Source organism: Capricornis sumatraensis, chromosome 3, assembly GCF_032405125.1.
Source record: "Capricornis sumatraensis isolate serow.1 chromosome 3, serow.2, whole genome shotgun sequence".
In the NCBI taxonomy this organism is placed as follows: Eukaryota; Metazoa; Chordata; class Mammalia; order Artiodactyla; family Bovidae; genus Capricornis; species Capricornis sumatraensis.
In genome coordinates, this window is record NC_091071.1 from 121,250,417 (window position 1) to 121,268,710 (window position 18,294).

At 38.5% G+C, this 18,294-nt stretch overlaps 1 protein-coding gene across 2 annotated transcripts in view; it reads left to right on the plus strand.

Moving 5' to 3' along the window:
• CNTNAP5 (contactin associated protein family member 5) overlaps window positions 1-18,294 on the plus strand; it is a 1,075,483-nt gene that overhangs the window by 906,574 nt on the left and 150,615 nt on the right. For both annotated transcript variants that reach the window (XM_068967132.1, XM_068967133.1), the window contains exons 18-19: window positions 5,619-5,858; window positions 13,038-13,262. In XM_068967132.1, coding sequence (XP_068823233.1) covers window positions 5,619-5,858; window positions 13,038-13,262 — 465 coding nt within the window. The remainder of the gene's footprint in view (window positions 1-5,618; window positions 5,859-13,037; window positions 13,263-18,294) is intronic.

An 18,294-nucleotide genomic window follows, 5' to 3' on the forward strand; every position in this document is an offset into this window, starting at 1 on the left:
GAATCCATGGAAGAGATGAGAAGAAGAAAGTGGAAGCAGTACTTAGTTGTAGTACTGACCCAAACTGTAACCAAAAGTGGGGTCTGGCTGCTCACTGCTGTCCAGGAGTGTATAGGCAGAAGGAGGGGGCTACATGCAAAAACAGCAGTCAGTTCTAACAGTCTTTTGAAATTGGTCATGTAGTGGTCTGATTAGCATCATCTGGATTGTTTTGGGTACAATTATCTTCAGTTCTGGGTGGATTTGTTCCCATTTCTTTGGGACCAGTTCTCCAAACTGTGATAACTTATGTAATGGCTGCAATCTGGTCATCATGTAGTAAACTTCCAGCTGGTGGAGGTTTCAGTATGTACAAGACAGCTCATAGGGGATGGCTCAGAATATTATCATATACGCTGAGAAGGAGCTAAAGGTCCTTGACTTTGTTTAGTGGCTAAACTATTATTTTGTCCTGTTTGACTGCTTTCCTTTCTTTCTGCATCTTCTCACTTCTCTGATTAAATTTATTCTGTGACTAAGGTTTTTCTACAGACAAAGGCAGGCAGAGGACATGGGGCAGGGGAGGAAGGACCATATATCCTTGTTCCATTATCAAAATAGTCTAATCAAATAGCTCATTTTAGGATTTTTAGGGCTTTGAAGGTATCCAGGCATTGAAGGTCAAGAGATCCCAGTCTGACTCCTGGCTCTGGAATTGATTCTTGACTTTGGCCAAAGCAATTTCTTTGTCATTAAGTTTCTTCAACTCTGTAATGTGAATAATATGAAGAATTTCTTCTTTCCAAATGAATATTAAATGAGTTAGTTATACAGTTTCTAGCATATAGTAAGTATGTTTCAATTTCTTTTTTTAGAATTGGAAGCGTTGTTCTGATTATTAAAACACATTGCTTAATCTAGATTAAATGCAAGCCTCAGAAACATGATTCTCAGCTATTTTAAGAATAACTTCTTTTTATTACTATGTTTCTTGTGGTTCTTTTCCCAAGTTTATAGTAAACTCTAGGCAAGAAAAAAGATAAATAAGATAAAAATTTATGAGACCAACAGCTGAAAATTCAAACACCTTCAAGGGCCAGAAAGGCAGTCTGAAAGAATGAAATTGTCCTGGTAGGGAATGGGGCCAAGTGGACAGTTCTTATCCTGTCATAAAGGAACTGATCCCAGGGCAGCTGAGTTTTGTCAAGCAGGAAGTAGCTTTTTTGTTAACAGGTCTTCAGATTTTTAAATGGAAGGCTTACTAGAATTTCTTAAAGTATTCATATTTATTTACTCTGGGCCAAACCCAGTGCCAAAATAAGGGTATGGTCTTTTTTGTTTTTAAGTTGAAGTATAGTTGATTTACAAAGTTGTGTTAGTTTCAGGTGTACAGCAGTGATCAGTTATACAGATACATATTTTTTTCATATCCTTTTCTGTTATAGGTCATTACAAAATATTGAGTGTACTTTCCTGTGCTAAACAGCAGGACCTTGTTGGTTACCTATTATATATAGTAGTATGTATCTATCCATAGGGTCACAAAGAGTGGGACATGACTGAAGTGACTGAGCACAGCACCCACAAGAAATTTAAACAAGTATTTACTGGGTTTCCTGTTGTAGCAGGAGAGAGTGAGAACAAGTAATATGTTCCCTTGCTTGCTTTCTGAGTAGGGATCTAGCTGATTTCTCATATGGTGTGAAGGTAGGGACAGGTCCAGGAGTCAGGCCAGAGGGATGATTTAGGGGGAATCAGTCCTGAATATTCACTGGAAGAACTGAGGCTGAAGTTGAAGCTCCAATACTTTGGCCTTGATGCCAAGAGCTAACTTGTAGGAAAAGCCCTTGATTCTGGAAAATACTGAGGGCAAGAGGAGCAGACGGTGACAAAGGATGAGATGGTTGGATGGCATCATTGACTCAATGGACGTGAGTTTGAGCAAACTCTGGGAGATAGTGAAGGACAGGGAAGCCTGGTGTGCTGCAGTTCATAGGGGTCACAAAAAATCAGACACAATGGAGTGACTGAACTAAATAGATGGTGTTGTGTGCAGGGGGCATGCACAGTACTCTGTTCTGATTTTTCAGAAGTGGGAGTTGGGTTCTTTTGTTTTTGTTTTTGTATCTTGTTGTCCATAAATTTGGAGTGGGAAATGGCAACCCATTTCATTATTCTTGCCTGGAGAATCCAATGGACAGAGAAGCTCGATGGGCTATAGTCCATGGGGTCACAAATAGTCAGACCCAACTGAGCAACTGAGCACACCCCCACATCCATAATTTGCCCCAATTGTGAACACACACAGTTATTTTCAGTCCCTTACAGTTTCCTTGTATTTTGTTGCTCGAGGAAACATTTCTCCAGGTGCAAGCACTGCAGCAAATAAATGATCATCCCAGGTCCCAGCTTTTCTCAGTTTAAGGAATTAAAGTGAGGGTGAGAAGAATTCAAGACTGTGGCTCTTAGTGTGGACAGATGCTGATGGATCCAAAGATAATTAAGGGTGCAGATGAATAGGACAGGACTGAGGGAGAAGGACGTGTGTGAGAAAGGGGAGTGAAGATTGTGGCAGCATTTTCTGTACAGTATTCAAGTTTCAGGGAAGATTCACACCTCCACCAACACAACACAAAATAGGTGACCTTGTCAGAAAAGGGAGCGTGCTTATCACCTGATTGGGCATGACTGTGTGGGTGGGGAGCATCTTTCTTGAAGCACTCTATTCTTAGTCTACAATATTGCCTCTCCATAAGAAAAAGGAGCCTAACCTCTAGTTTTTCTCCCTCTTAAAGAATAAAAAGCAGCCAGGAGAAAATGGAAATTTAATTCATTGTGCAATTTGGTTCATATTCATTGTGTCATTGTGTTTTACCAGCATCTGCAATTGAAATGACCCCCTTATTTCGGGTCATTCTCACCATACTTTGTATGTCTCAAACACCAAGGAGTGTATTTCTGCTAGAAACACCACCCTAGCCACTTCTTCATTTATAAACGTGTTGACTAAGTCACACACAAGCAAATGTGTAATAGATCTTGCATTCTCCACCTCTGCTTAGCAGAAAAATGCCACTAACAAGATATATGAAGAGTTATACAAATCCACCACAGGGAGTGACTACAAAATAAGGGGAAAAATAAAACAAAACATTTGCCTACATAAATTCTCCTCTCTTTATTCTACACCATCTCTAGGAAAGAAATAATGAACCTTTCTTCATGATCTGCTTGTGTTTATAATTGATTTATCTTGTGGTTAAAAGATTTACTCACGAAAATTGAGACAGACAGGAGAAAGCAATTTGGGTTTGACCTTCTGGCCTGCTTGGGTATCACTTATCAGAACTGAAAACAGAGTGGAGTTCTATCACTCCTTCAGAATAAAACATTAAATTAATTCTTTAGAAACATTTTGTCCCGATCTTGCAGGAGCAGCCAGTGAATAGTGTACATATATTTATGGATCTGATAACCTGGTGTGATTCAGAGATGGCAGAATTCTCCCCACTTCCAACTCTTGCTTTTTGAAAATCCTTTTTATGTGTTTATTTTTATTTGTTTATATTGCTGTACCAGGTCTTAGTTGCAGCATGTGAAATCTAGTTCCCTGATCTGGGATTGGACCCTGTATCCCTGATTGGGAGCTGGGAGTCTTAGCCACTGAACCACCAGGGAAGTTCCTCAACCCTATTGCTAACTAACATTATGTCCACCCTGCCATGCTTGCAGATTTTTTATTCACATTATATATTCATTTATCTAACTTACAGCTTTGTTTCTTATTTATTGCAAATTTCCTGGTCAGAGATAACATATTTAGAATTCATATTTGTATCCACTTTGATATGAATATATTTTTATCGAGTCACTTGCTGGACCAAGATTTAATAAAATTTTAGCATGAATGATTACAAATAAATGAGGCTCAGAAAGGAGAGATGATTTATGCAATAAACAAATACCACCTTATTACTGCCATTGTTTTCCAACTTACCTTTTCTCCATTAGGACACTCTGTAGACCTTGGAGACTTTAATGTGTCCTCCATTTTTCCAAGCAACTGTGGGCTTTAGGCCAAAGCATTGAACTTGAAATAGAATTTGTGTTTTGTAAGGACAGGCTGACTCTGTATTCTCTCTGAACTCTCCCAGAATTCCCAACACCAAATCAATAACTACTGATGGAATTTGGCTTAATTCTTGGCTTATTCTCTCTCTGCACACATTTTTCTAATATCCTCTGGTTTAGGTTGGTAGAATTCTATGTTTCCAACAGTGACAAAACATTCTGTCACTTTGAATCTCCTCTGTTCCTGATTAATTTGCAACAAGTGTTGCAACTCTTTCTGAAGCCTTCAAGATGTACCCTCAGGAGAAAGTTGGGTTGCAATTCTTTTCTGCATTCCAGAAGAAGAAATTTATTTTCCAAATAATGATTTGGGGGTAATCACTGGGAGATATATATACATATACATGCATGCACACAGACACAGTCTACTAGTTCTAATCATTGTGAGGCTCAAGAGAAAAGAACAATGATTAAGGATGTAGAATATTCCGTAATCTTAACTAAGCCTTTTAAATAAACACATGAAATAGACTGATTCTTATTTTAGAGATCAAGGAGCTAAGGCTTAGGGGATTCAGTCATTATGTGGTCATTATTGTCATTAGGTCTAATGGCTATTGGCATGGAGTTTGATGCCATGTCTGTCTGGTCCTAACATCCATCTCTTTATAGTACTTGACACAATGCTGCATAACCTTTACAAAGTGAAAGTTGCCCAGTCGTGTCTGACTCTGTGACTCCATGGACTATAGCCCACCAGGCTCTTCTATCAATGGAATGCTCCAAGCAAGGATACTGGAGTGGTAGCCATGCCCTCCTCCAGGGGATCTTCCTCCCCCAGAGACCAAACCCAGGTCTCCTGCATTTCAGGCAGATTCTTTACCCTTTGAGCCACCAGGGAAGCCCAAGCTTTACAAAGCTTGTTGCCTTTTTCTAACTCAGTGCAGCAAACAGCTTGCTTCTAACACTGTCTGAGGGACAGTCCCACTCTGAGCATTCACCTTCAGATAAATGTCTGCTATAGACAAAGATTGGGGCGTCTCTGTTAGCTCAGTTGGTAAAGAATCTTCCTGCAACGCGTGAGACCTGGCTTCAATTCCTGGGTTGGGAAGATCTCCTGGAAATGGGAAAGGCTTCCCACTCCAGTATTTTGGCTTGGAGAAGTCCATGGACTGTAGTCCATGGGGTCACAAAGAGCCAGACACAAGTGAGCAACTTTCACATCACTTTAGAGGAAGAATACATTTTATTTCATTTGCAAGGAGCCTAGTCATCTGAAGTTTCTATGTTAAACATGTCAAGTGGAGGATTCCACATGAACCATAGTTTATTTTATTTTATTTATGTATTTATTTTTCGAGTGGGAGAGTACTTTTTCCAGCCTGGAAATACATGCCCTTTTCCCCAGGCTCTTTGAATTTCTAATCCTCACTGGAAACTTTAACAGAAAAGTCCAACACATCATGCCAACAGATTACTAATTGACTATTATCAGTTTGGGGATATTAAACCTCAAAAATGTGAGCATGGTACCTTATTTTTTTCTCCTTTTATTTTTCACTGCTCAGGGGGAACATCATCAAGACAGAAAGGCTTCCTAGGATGCATACGCTCCTTACACTTGAATGGGCAGAAACTGGACCTGGAGGAGAGGGCAAAAGTCACGTCTGGAGTTCGGCCAGGATGCCCGGGCCATTGCAGCAGTTATGGCAGCATCTGCCACAATGGGGGCAAGTGTGTGGAGAAGCACAGTGGATACTTCTGCGATTGCACCAGTTCACCATATGAAGGACCCTTCTGCAAAAAAGGTACAATAGAAATCTATGTTTTCCCCACAGGTTGCGTTTTAGTGCCTACAGATTGTAGACATGTCACAGGAAACTCATGCCCTTAGAGAGTCCTCAAACATTCGTTTATTCACCCTCAATTTCTCTCTCTGCAGACTCTCTGGATTGCTTCTCAACATAATTACATATACACATCCTTCATGTGTGTGGTGGAGAAGGAAATGGCCACCCACTCCATTATTCTTGCCTAGAGAATCCCGTGGACAGAGGAGCCTGGTGGGCTACAGTCCATGGGGTAGCAGAGAGTAAGACACGACTGAAGAGACTTAGCAGCAGCAGCAGCAGCAGCATGTGTGTGGATACTGGCAGTACAGTTGAATAGGATAGATAGTAACAGGAAAACACACTTGATGTGGCCTAGAGCCAGCTGAGCCCTGGGAGAGGTGGCCTGTCATTTCTGTTGTACTAACTTTCCTAATTCCAATTTCTTCATCCACAAATGTGATCAAATAATCATAGAATCTAGGCCTGGAAAATCTTTAGAGACCTTGAAGCCATCCTGAATCATTTTTACAATAGGGAGTGTATAGGTAAGTTAATAAAATCCATATCATGTATTTAAAAAAAATAAAATCTCTCAATTCTGCAGGTGACATGAGTGGCGTCTGAGGCTTTAAAAGCCTTGCCCAAAGATTCACATTTAATTCCTAGGGGGCTGAGAATGGAGCACAGGCATCAAAACCCCTGCCCTAGAACCTTTCCACACTTTCCAAATCCTATAAATTAATTTCATTGGCAAAAGCTAATCATGTTGGATACACACACTTGAACAAGGAATGATGCTTATGGTGTAAATTCTCTAGATAAATTAAAACTGACTACAAACTATAAAAATTCACGATTCAGTATCAATACCTAGTGTTTTTCAACTAGAAGGACAACAATTTGGTCTACTATCAATCTTTGCAGACTCTCCTAAAGTTTATTCTATTGATGGAAAATGAAGATTGTTGAACAAAGAATGTAAGCATTAGTTCAAGAGCAGCATTTAAACTATTAAAATAAAATATTTTAATCACTGTGAAACACCATTTACATACAAACAATGATAGGAATTACAAATAATTCTCATCAGTTCATGAAAACACATCTTTCAAGCACCAGTAACAAACAATGTTTTATTTCATTCAACTTACTCCTAGAATTTAAAAATAATAGGGAAAAAAAAACCTACTGAATGTTCTTTTTAAAAGACTGTAATTTAAACTCTTCATTCATTGATGCTGGCCTCCTCCCCACTTAGTTTGAATCATTTGCTTGTTGTTACTGGAAAGCATTGTGCTCCTTGGGAGAAAATTACCGGTACAAACTTTAGGGCCAGCAGAATGGCAGGCGTGCATGGAAGGCTGAGCTAAAGCAGGTCCTGTGTTGGTGGGCTGTTCATGTGAGCTCCTGGGTTTTAACATCGGTGGAAGTCTGTGGAATAATTTCCCCTGAAATTTGGAATGCCACCCTTAGACTGGCTCTACATGCTAGAAGAAGCAAATGCAGAGTAAACATTATCAAGCCCAACTCACTAAAATCTGCTAGTATTATTTTACAAGATCTATAACCAAGTGTTAGTTTGGGAAAAAAATAAAATATAAAGAAAAATGAGAGAACTCTATGCATTTCTCCAGAGACATTTTTCAAACATCTCATAGATCATCTCACTCTAAGTTTAGCCTAATTTCCCATTGGTTCCTTTCTCTGAAACAACTCCTATTCATTATCTTCTGTCCATGCCACTGCATCTTTTGACTGTATTTGTTGAAATATCTGCTGTGCTCTCTTCCCACATTTTAGTGTGATCTATAAGAAAAATGGACAAATATGTACTTAGCCTTTTCAGCTTGCTTCATATTTCACTGTTTGTGAACTTTCTCCCTATCTCATAAATCTAAGGAAACAATTCCCTTTATATTCTGCAGTTGCAAAGTATGTAAGATGAACCTTCTATCCACATCTTTGAGCCATGTCAGTTGACTCTGGGAAATGTGGCTTTGGAGTGAAATGGGAACCCTTAGCTCCAAGATTGTCCTAGACAAGGCTGTTCTCTACTGGAAGAGGCTTCTATGCTAACCTTCCGTGTATATTTTAGGGGATGCAAATCTTGGAAATATCTAGGGTGGAATTAAGAACATTTGTCCATGACAAGTGACTGGCCTAGAACCACCATCTATTGACCCATTTTATGTTTCTGATCTGGATATAAACAAGTAATAATCACAAATTAGCTATGACTGATGGACTGCAGCTTTTATTCCATATGCCCAAGGTATGAAGGAAGAAGTAATAATACATTTAACATATGAGAACTCTGACAGTCATATTGGTTTAGTGACTTACACTTTTTGACCCTAATTTCATCCTATTACCACAAGAATGTGGTCAGTCAGTTCAGTTGCTCAGTCATGTCTGACTTTTTGTGACCCCATGAATTGCAGCATGCCAGGCCTCCCTGTCCATCACCAACTCCTGGAGTTCGCTCATTCTCACATCCATTGAGTCGGTGATGCCATCCAGCCATCTCATCCTCTGTCATCCCCTTCTCCTCCTGCCCGCAATCCCTTCCAGCATCAGAATCTTTTCCATTGAGTCAACTCTTCTCCTGAGGTGGCCAAAATACTGGAGTTTCAGCTTTCCGGAAGACACCCAGGGCTGATCTTCTTCAGAATGGACTGGTTGGATCTCCTTGCAGTATAAGGGACTCTCAAGAGTCTTCTCCAACACCACACTTCAAAACCATCAATTCTTCAGTGCTCAGCTTTCTTCATAGTCCAACTCTCAATTCCATACATGACCACTGGAAAAACCATAGCCTTGACTAGATGGACCTTTGTTGGCAAAGTAATGTCTCTGCTTTTCAATATGCTGTCTAGGTTGGTCATAACTTTTCTTCCAAGGAGTAAGTGTCTTTTAATTTCATGGCTGCAGTCACCATCTGCAGTGATTTTGGAGCTCCCTAAAATAAAGTCTGACACTGTTTCCGCTGTTTCCCCATCTATTTCCCATGAATTGATGGGACCAGATGCCATAATCTTTGTTTTCTGAATGTTGAGCTTTAAGCCAACTTTTTCACTCTCCGCTTTCACTTTTATCAAGAGGCTTTTTAGTTCCTCTTCACTTTCTGCCATAAGGGTGTTGTCATCTGCATATCTGAGGTTATTGATATTTCTCCCAGCAATCTTGATTCCAGCTTGTGCTTCTTCCAGCCCAGCGTTTCTCATGATGTAGTCTGCATATAAGTTAAATAAGCAGGGTGACAGTATACAGCCTTGACATACTCCTTTTCTTATTTGGAACCAGTCTGTTGTTCCATGTCCAGTTCTAACTGTTGCTTCCTGAATAAAAAAAAAAAAAAAAAAAAAAAAAAGAGAGAAACACACAAACAAAACAATAAAAAATAGGATTCAAATATGTAAGGTTTTTTATTGTTTTGTTTGTGTGCTTCTCTCTTTTTTATTATTGAGATGTAATTTACATAACCAAAATGTATGGTTCTAAAATGTGCAATTCAGTTTTTTTAAATATGTTTACAAAGTTACACAACTATTAGCACTCCATAATATGTTAATAAAATGGAATAGATAGAATTTCTCAGCTACCACTAAATGCAAAGGAAAGAAATACAAGAAAATTGGATTTTCTTTTTGGTAGTTGTTTTTGAATGATAAGATTGGTTTTTATTTTTCTAGATTTCTGAGTATATTTTCAAATAGAATTCCAAATATACTATCTAATGTTTCTAATAAGCATTCCTATATAATTCAGTTTTAATGATTGCAGTATATTGTATCTAGTGGAATGGCTTCTGTGTATTTAACCCATTCTATCACTGGAGCATTTTACTGAAGCGATCATAGGACTCTGGTACCAGACCTATATGTGTTCAGAATTCCGGCTCATCTACAGTCTACACTGTGTGATGCTGGTTGTGTAATTCAACCTCATGATTCCATGGTTTGTCACATGTAATATGTGAAAAATTTAGATATTCTTTGTGAATTTCTGCCATGGAAATTTAACAAGCACTTCACAAAGCAATTGAGATCATGCCTGGCATATAAAGTGTCAGTAAATTGCCTGTATCATTATTTGGGAATAATCATCCCAAATAATGTATCATCATTATTTTAGATTAGCCCAAATTTTGTACACAAAAAATGCTATAGAACTTCCCTGGTGGCCCAGATGGTAAAGTGTCTGCCTGCAATGTGGGAGACCTGGGTTCAATCCCTGGGTCAGGAAAATCCCCTGGAGAATGAAATGGCAACCTACTCCAGTACTCTTGCCTGGAAAATCCCATTGATGGAGGAGCCTGGTAGGCTACAGTCCATGGGGTCACAAAGGGTCAGACACGACTTAGCAACTTCACTTTCACAATGCTATGATAAGCATATATATTGATTATTCCCTTATTAATGGAATTTCAATGAAAAACAGTATACATATATTTAGTAATTAAGCAATTGTCAAAAACTTACTGAAAAAATGATATGATATATACCTTCCTGCCAACCTGTATTTTTTTTTTTTTTACTTTTTATTGCAGAAAAATTAAATTATGTACTGCAGTAGAGAGAAAGGTTCCAGAACTTCCAGGCATCCCTTACTTAGCTTCAACTGTTATTAACTCATGATCATTTTTATTTCATCTATAAGCTATCATCCCTCCTCTTTTATTATAGTGAAGCAAATTCCAGGTATCATATAAGTTCTTCTGTAAATATTATAATATGAATTATTAAAAGATAAGAACTCATACAAGCATGTATCCACAGACTGCTACTAATAAGAAAATTTTAATGATTTTTGAATACTGTGAAATATCCACTCAGCATTCAAATTATCATTTCTTTCATTTATTTTCAGTTTTTTTGAAGTTTTTCTAAATCAAGTACAGCCTTACTGATTCTATAGAACTGCTAGCCTATTCATTAAGGCCTAATCTTTATACTTACTCTAATTCTAAATCTATTTCTATTATTAAGACCAGTTTATTGAATTCCTACTATGTGCTGTTCCTTTGCATCCTTTCTCCCAACCCTTCTCCTCACCATGAGATTGAATTCATTCCTGTTTGTGTTAGCCTGAGGTTGAGAGAGTCACTTAGGAGAGCAGGAGAAGGTCATAGCACCAGGGTCCAGGCCCAGGTTAATCTGCTCCGAGGCTACCAGGGGCACAAGTTCTCTCCAGCATCACCTTGTCTCCTAGCACCTCCTCTGAATTCCTTGCACACTTTCAGACCTAGTCATTACCAAGCTCTTCTTTCAGTTCTTCTCAGGCTACTCCTGATCACAGAAGGCTCCATCTCTGGGATTCACTGTCTTTGTCATTCACACATCATATCCAAGGCCACATTCCATCAGTCTTATTTCTTTTCACATGTGTTCTGTCTTCTCCAAATCTAATCAGCACAGTTCTTTCCATGATGTAGGTGATGAAAGGATGTTGCCAATGTTGGTTATTGTGACCCTAGAGTTTTATGATGGTTATTAACAATAATCACCTTCAAGTGAAGATTTTTCTGACATTTAGCCCAGTGGTTTCAGATGTTCAGATTAATCAGAGGGCTTAAATATGATCAGAGAACTCAAACTCTTAGATTACAAAAGAAAAGAAACAGGGAATAAATCAAATTCATGTGTTTCACTGAATTTAAATTGAAATTCACAGTGACTAAGTAATAAAAATAGTTATAACTGAGGCTAGGGAAGGAGGAAAGAGAAATTTGATAGGACAACTCTAGTTTAAAAAGTGTTTTTCATTTTAATTTACTGTCCCAAGTATAAAGAAAAATGTAATATGAATGCCCATTTAATATTCTTAGTATTTAATATACAGAATGATCTGAATTACACTTATATTCGAACACACACAGAAACATCCCATAAAGGCCATTACTATTTTAACTAGAAGATAGTAGCTCAAAATGCCGGCCACATGTCCCTGAAAAGATTCACTTATGAAAAGAGCTTGAAAAAAAAGAAGAAACATGCTTAAATCAAGCTGACGATCAGCTAGAATCCTCCCAGTTACCAGTTTCTGTGTATATCTCTGTAATGAAGAGTACTGATGCTATTCTAATCTGCATGAGACATACAAAACACTCTCTCTTGAACTTTTAGAGAAGAAGGAACCAGTATTCCCAACCTGCTAAGCAATATGCATAAATATGCCACTTAAATTTTCTTTTGACACCATTACAGACTGTTACAGAATTTTCACGAAAGTCGAACAAATCTGCAGTGGAATTAGAACACAAAAGCCAGATTATTTATGTTCTTGGTGCCACTGATTCAATCAGAGAATTTCATGGGGATAGTCAACCTATCATTCAGGAAAAAGATAAATTAATCATGTTAAAATAGATTCACATGTTTTTCTTTAACCAACAAAGACCTATTGTATATCAGGGAACTATACTCAATATTTTGTAAAAACCTACAAGGGAAAAAAATTTTAAAAGAATAGATACACATACATGTATAACTGAGTCACTGTGCTGTACACCTGAAACTAACACAATATTGTAAATAAACTATCCTTCATTTAAATAAGTAAAATAAAATAATTGATCTAGGAGTTGGATACCTGTGCCTTTCCTACTGTTTCCATGGATTTCCTCTCCTCCATTTCTGTTGGTCCTCACACTTTTTGCAATACCATAGAGAATTACTTTCTCTCCCAGTATCCTACTCTCAGTAGTTTTGCGCCCACTCAACATCCTCCCAACCCATGAGAAAAACATACAAATTGTAAGGATTTCAGTTTTGAAGGAAAGAGAATCCAATGCAGTTTATTTCTACTGTGCAGGAGGTAGGGACATCTCATCTTTGTTTCTAAAGAAATCAACCTGGCACATGGTAGTTATTCTGCAAATATATGTGAAACCAGGCCTACATTTCACAATGAACATCTGAGCTTTCTCTTCTAGCCATGCAACCTTGTTCAAGGTGATTAACCCCGAAAGCCTCATGTTTCTGCTTTGTAAATAGGAATGATGATTTCTGCTGCTTTAAAATTATCGTGGGAAACATATTCTATAATTCATGTAATCGTCACACAGTGACCGAAGTGTAGGAAAGAAGGAGTAAACAAGCAATGATGACTCTCCTGAATGTTTCAGTGTGTGCTTTCCTCTCTGATATTTTGCAGAGGTTTCTGCTGTTTTTGAGGCTGGCACTTCAGTAACTTACATGTTTCAAGAACCCTACCCAGTGACCAAGAATGTGAGCCTCTCTTCTTCAGCGATTTACGCGGATGCAGCCCTATCCAAAGAAAACATTGCACTGAGCTTTGTGACAGCCCAGGCACCCAGCCTCTTGCTATATATCAATTCTTCTTCTCAGGACTTCCTGGCTGTCCTGCTCTGCAAGAATGGTGAGTTCCGATTACATGAAGCCTGTGGAGTGTCATTCTGGACTGGAGGGCCAGTGCATGCCCTCCAGAACTCTGTATAGTTTCAGTTTTAATTTGGTCCCACTGGGCAGCTTATTTCCAGATCTCCAGACCAAACTTTGGTTGTGTTTTACCTAATGAGTTGCATTGGTACTCAGGACCTGCGTCAATTCTCTGCTGAAGTTGCGAAGGCATTGGTTTTAATTTACTTTAAATATGTAGCAGTCATTCTTTAGTATTTATTCTGTGCTGGAATCAATTAAGAACAAAGGAGATCATCAGCATATCTGAATTTCAGAAGGACACGCATGACATATATCCTGTCATCTATGCTGCAGGATCCTTTACTGAGGGCTGTTAAAACAGTTGGCATAAATGCAGGCTGTTTTAATACAAGCTGATTGCCTTGGTCTTAAACAGAAGCAATATATGTGAGTCATAACCTTGTGGAGTATGGGCCTGGGTGCCGGGAATCAGGTGTTGGAAAGAATGTGGGCAAAATGAAATATGCAAAGATTAGAATAATAAAGGGATGAGAATCCAGTTCATACAAGGAATGTTGATGGACATCAACACTGAACATTTTAATGTCTGTTAACAGAGATCAGGTTTCCTCCTCATATGACTTAATTCCACCCTGCAGTGATGAGAATCATTTATGCAGTCATGGCCAAGGACACTTTGAGATCAAAATTCTAGAGCATGATTAGAACAGTCTAAGAGGGCAGAGGTGGAGAGCCACATATTGTGTTCTCAAGGAATTCTTTCTCATGATCGAGAATGTCTTTCTTCTCTTGTAACCTGCTATATAGTGAGATGAGTTTGGGCTTTTGGACCATCCACCACAGGGATGGACTATGGGGGTGGGGAGGGTGGCATACAAGAAGCCAGGGATACACTCTGCGCCCTCTCTAGACCTTAGATGGAAACTCTAGAAATTTCTCTTCCTCTATTTTCCTTGGATTTATTCTTCTATGTATCATCTTGCTTTCCAGTTTTTTATGACGCAGAAAACTAAGAATAATATTCAGACCATGGGTTGAATCGGGCCTGATTTACAATAGCAACAATGCCTAACTCTAAAGGACTCATTCATTCTAAAAGCAACATGGAAGGGAAGAAAAAAAAAAGAGAAATAGGGATAATGAATGGTCAACCAAGAGTAAGAGTAATGGTCAACCAACTTAACAGTAAGAGACTCTACAAGAGAAAAGGAAAACAGTACATGTTATTAGACCTCTTATTTATTAGCAGATTTTATATGATTAGGACCATTATAGCAACATGTCAGTTTTTAAATCTTGCCACTATAATGTCTTTGTAAGGTCAATAAGGCTGGCTGAGGACACGGAGGCATGGATTAATTGATTAACCATGAGTTAGGCCAGCCAGCTAACTCATGACAGCTGGGACCAGATGCTGGGTCTCTGAATAATCAGCAATCTTTCCTCTAAACTAGATCATTCTCCTCTGATGTGACTGAATTATAGTCAGATGATTACAGAGATGAAAGATTTCCTCCAAAGCATCTTTTGGCTATGGTTCTATGGGCAGTTGCCTATGCATACAGATAATGCATATCAAAAATATCTATATCAGATTACATATCTATTACTCTGTATACCTTATTATTTATATTTACATATATCAAACTGTACACCTGGGCACTATTCTAATTAATTAATTAATTAATATGATTAATGTAAAGATCACCTAGGCCCAATAATCCTGTGTGATTTGTGGTATTAATATAATTAGTATCTTAGGGTTGTAGAATCTAATGCATATAGTTGTTGTTCTTTATTGTTTAGTCACTAACTCAAATCCAACTCTTTTGTGACCCCATAGACTAGATCACCAGACTCCTCTGTCTGAGGATTTACCACTGAGCCACTAGAGAGCCCTAAGGCATGTAGACAGACATTCAATAACTTGCTTAAAATATCACAGTTAAGAAGAGCTGGGTTTCAGTCTTTCCTCCTAAAATCTAGTAGATAGTCTGTAGCCTAAGGGATAAATTAAAAATGTTATATATATATATATATAAATTGCTTGAAAAGCAGCACATTTTAAATAAACTTAATTGGGAAGACATTCTTTTTTATAATTGAATTGTAGGTGGTTTAAAATGTTGTGTTAGTTTCAAGTGTCCTACATAGTGATTCAGTTATATATTAAACAATTTTCGGTAATTAAATTGTTAGTCACTTATTCGTGTCCAACTCTTTGAGACCCCATGGACTGTAGTCCATCAGGCTCCTCTATCCATAGAAATCTCCGGGTAAGAATACAGGAGTGGGTGGCCATTCCCATCCTCGGGGGATCTTCCTGACTCAGAGATTGAGCCTGGGTTTCCTTCACTTCACGTGAATTCTTACTCTCTGAGCCATCAGGGAAGCCCAGTTATATATACATATCTATTATTTTCAGATTCTTTTCCCTTATAGGTTATTATAAAATATTGAGTATAATTCCCTGTGCTATACATTATCTATTATAATCAGATTATTTTACCTTATTGGTTATTATAAAATATTGAATATAGTTCCCTGTGCTATATAGTAGGTCCTTGTTGGTTGGAAGGCAATCATGAATTCTTCCTTAACCTCTATTTTCTTATACTCTAAAGCCTCACTTCACTGAAAGCTCTACCTACCCTAAAGGCATTTACATGCTTGAAACCCTGGCTAAATGCTGGAAGTAAGGAGATACATATGCCGTGTTTGTTGGCTTAAGCTTAAATCTCAGGGCTGGTGTAAAAGTCTTACAGGTCACTCAAATATATAGGAAATGGATTTCCAAGCTGTGGTTAGTAATAGAGTGTTCTCCCTCCCCTCACTCAGTTTCAGAGAATTAGTGTTCCCCACCTCCACCTCATCCCACCCCAAGGTTCTAGGAAACTCTTGTTGAAGCACTGGAAGACTCAGTGATTCAGGATGCTGGACATTTCCTGCTATCTCTTTTTCCTACAGAGAAACAACTAAGATGTGTGCTCATTCATTCATTCGTTTTTTCTAACTGAGGCATAGCTGCTTTACAATGTTGTACAAAAAAATGAATGGAATATACGCATACATATATCCCCTTCCTATGGGACCTCCCTCTCCTCTTCACAATCCCAATCCTCTAAGTCGTCAGAGACAACCAAACTGAGCCCCCTTTGCTATACAACAGGTTTCCCCTAGTCATATCTTAGTGCTACTTTTTCAGTTCATCCCACCCTCCCTTCCACCCCTGTGTCCACTAGCTCATTCTCTACATCTGAGTCTCTATTCTTGCCCTACAAATAGATTCATCTGTACCATTTTTCTACATTAAACATACATGTATTAATATACGGAGAAGGCAATGGCACCCCACTCCAGTACTCTTGCTGGGAAAATACTATGGACGAAGGAGCCTGGTAGGCTGCAGTCCATAGGGTCGCTAAGAGTCGGATACGACTGAGCGACTTCCCTTTCACTTTTCACTTTCATGAATTGGAGAAGGAAATGGCAACCCACTCCAGTGTTCTTGCCTGGAGAATCCCAGAGACGGGGGAGCCTGATGGGCTGCCATCTATGGGGTCGCACAGAGTCAGACACGACTGAAGTGACTTAGCAGTAGCAGTAGTATTAATATATGATATTTGTTTTATTTTCCTGATATTTCATTCTGTATGACAGACTCTAGGTCCATTCACATCTCTACAAATTACCCAATCCCATTATATTTTATGTCTGAGTAATATTGTTTTGTTTATATATATCACATCTTCTTTATTCATTCATCTCTTGATGGACATTTAGGTTGCTTCCATGCCCTGGCTATTGTAAATAGTGTTCCTCTGAATATAAGAGTGTATGTGTCTTTTTGAATTATGGTTTAATCTAGGTATGTGTCCAGGAGTGGGATTGCTGTGTCTCTGGATCATTACTAGTCCCCCTGAACAGGATCAGGACCTAGGGAGACTGACCAAAATAAGCAGGATACAGTATACAGTGGTGTCTCAAAACAAGAAAGAAGAGAGACTCAAACACAACCTTCAGCTTTTTCAAAGACAGTCTAGATAAAGGGACTTCAGTTGCCCAGATTCTCAAGCAATCTAGCTGTAAGTTAGATTTTGCCTAACTTTAAGGATGAATTTACTAAAAATTCAGAGATTATAACTGTAGAGTAATATACCTGGTAAAGAATCCACCTGCCAATGCAGGAGATGAAAGTTAGATCCCTGGATCAGGAAGATCCCCTGAAAAAGGAAATAACAACCCGCTTCAGTATTCTTGCCTGGAAAATCCCATGTACAGAGGAGCCTGGCAGGTTACAGTTCATGGGGTCACAAAAGAGTCAGACATGACTTAGGAAATAAAAAACAACAACAAAATACGTTGTGTGACAGTGAGTTTGTCATTGGAGGTCGTCAAAAAATAATTACATGGTTTGTTAGAGAAACTATAATAACTCTAGCAGTGGATGGCAGAGAAAAATAACCTCTTAATTTCTTGGCAAGTTTTAGGTTTTGTGATTCTCTTTTCCACGTCTATGTAGTCTTACATTTGTATTTCTTTTTACTAGAGCTTCATTCATAGACTTGGAAATGCTGTATAAGGAGTTAAGAATTGGTATTCTATAAGTTGGGCTTCCCAGGTAGTGCTAGTGGTAATGAACCCACCTGCCAATGCAGGAGACTTAAGATACTTGGGTTTGATCCCTGAGTAGGGAAGATCCCTTGCAAAAGAAAATGGTAACCCACTCCAGTGTTCTTGCGTGGAGAATCCCATGGACAGAGGATCTTGGTGGGCCACTGTCCATAGGGTTGTGAAGAGTCAGAGACAACTGAAGCAACTTAGCACACACACATTCTTTAAGTTAATAGCATTCTTTAATATTTTTCTTTAATTTTATATTGGGGTTGCAAAAGAGTCAGACGTGACTTAGTGACTAAATAATCACAAATAGTTGATTTACAATGTTGTGCTAGTTTCAGTATTCAACAAAGTAATTTAGTTAGGCGTAGTCATATATTTATTCTTTT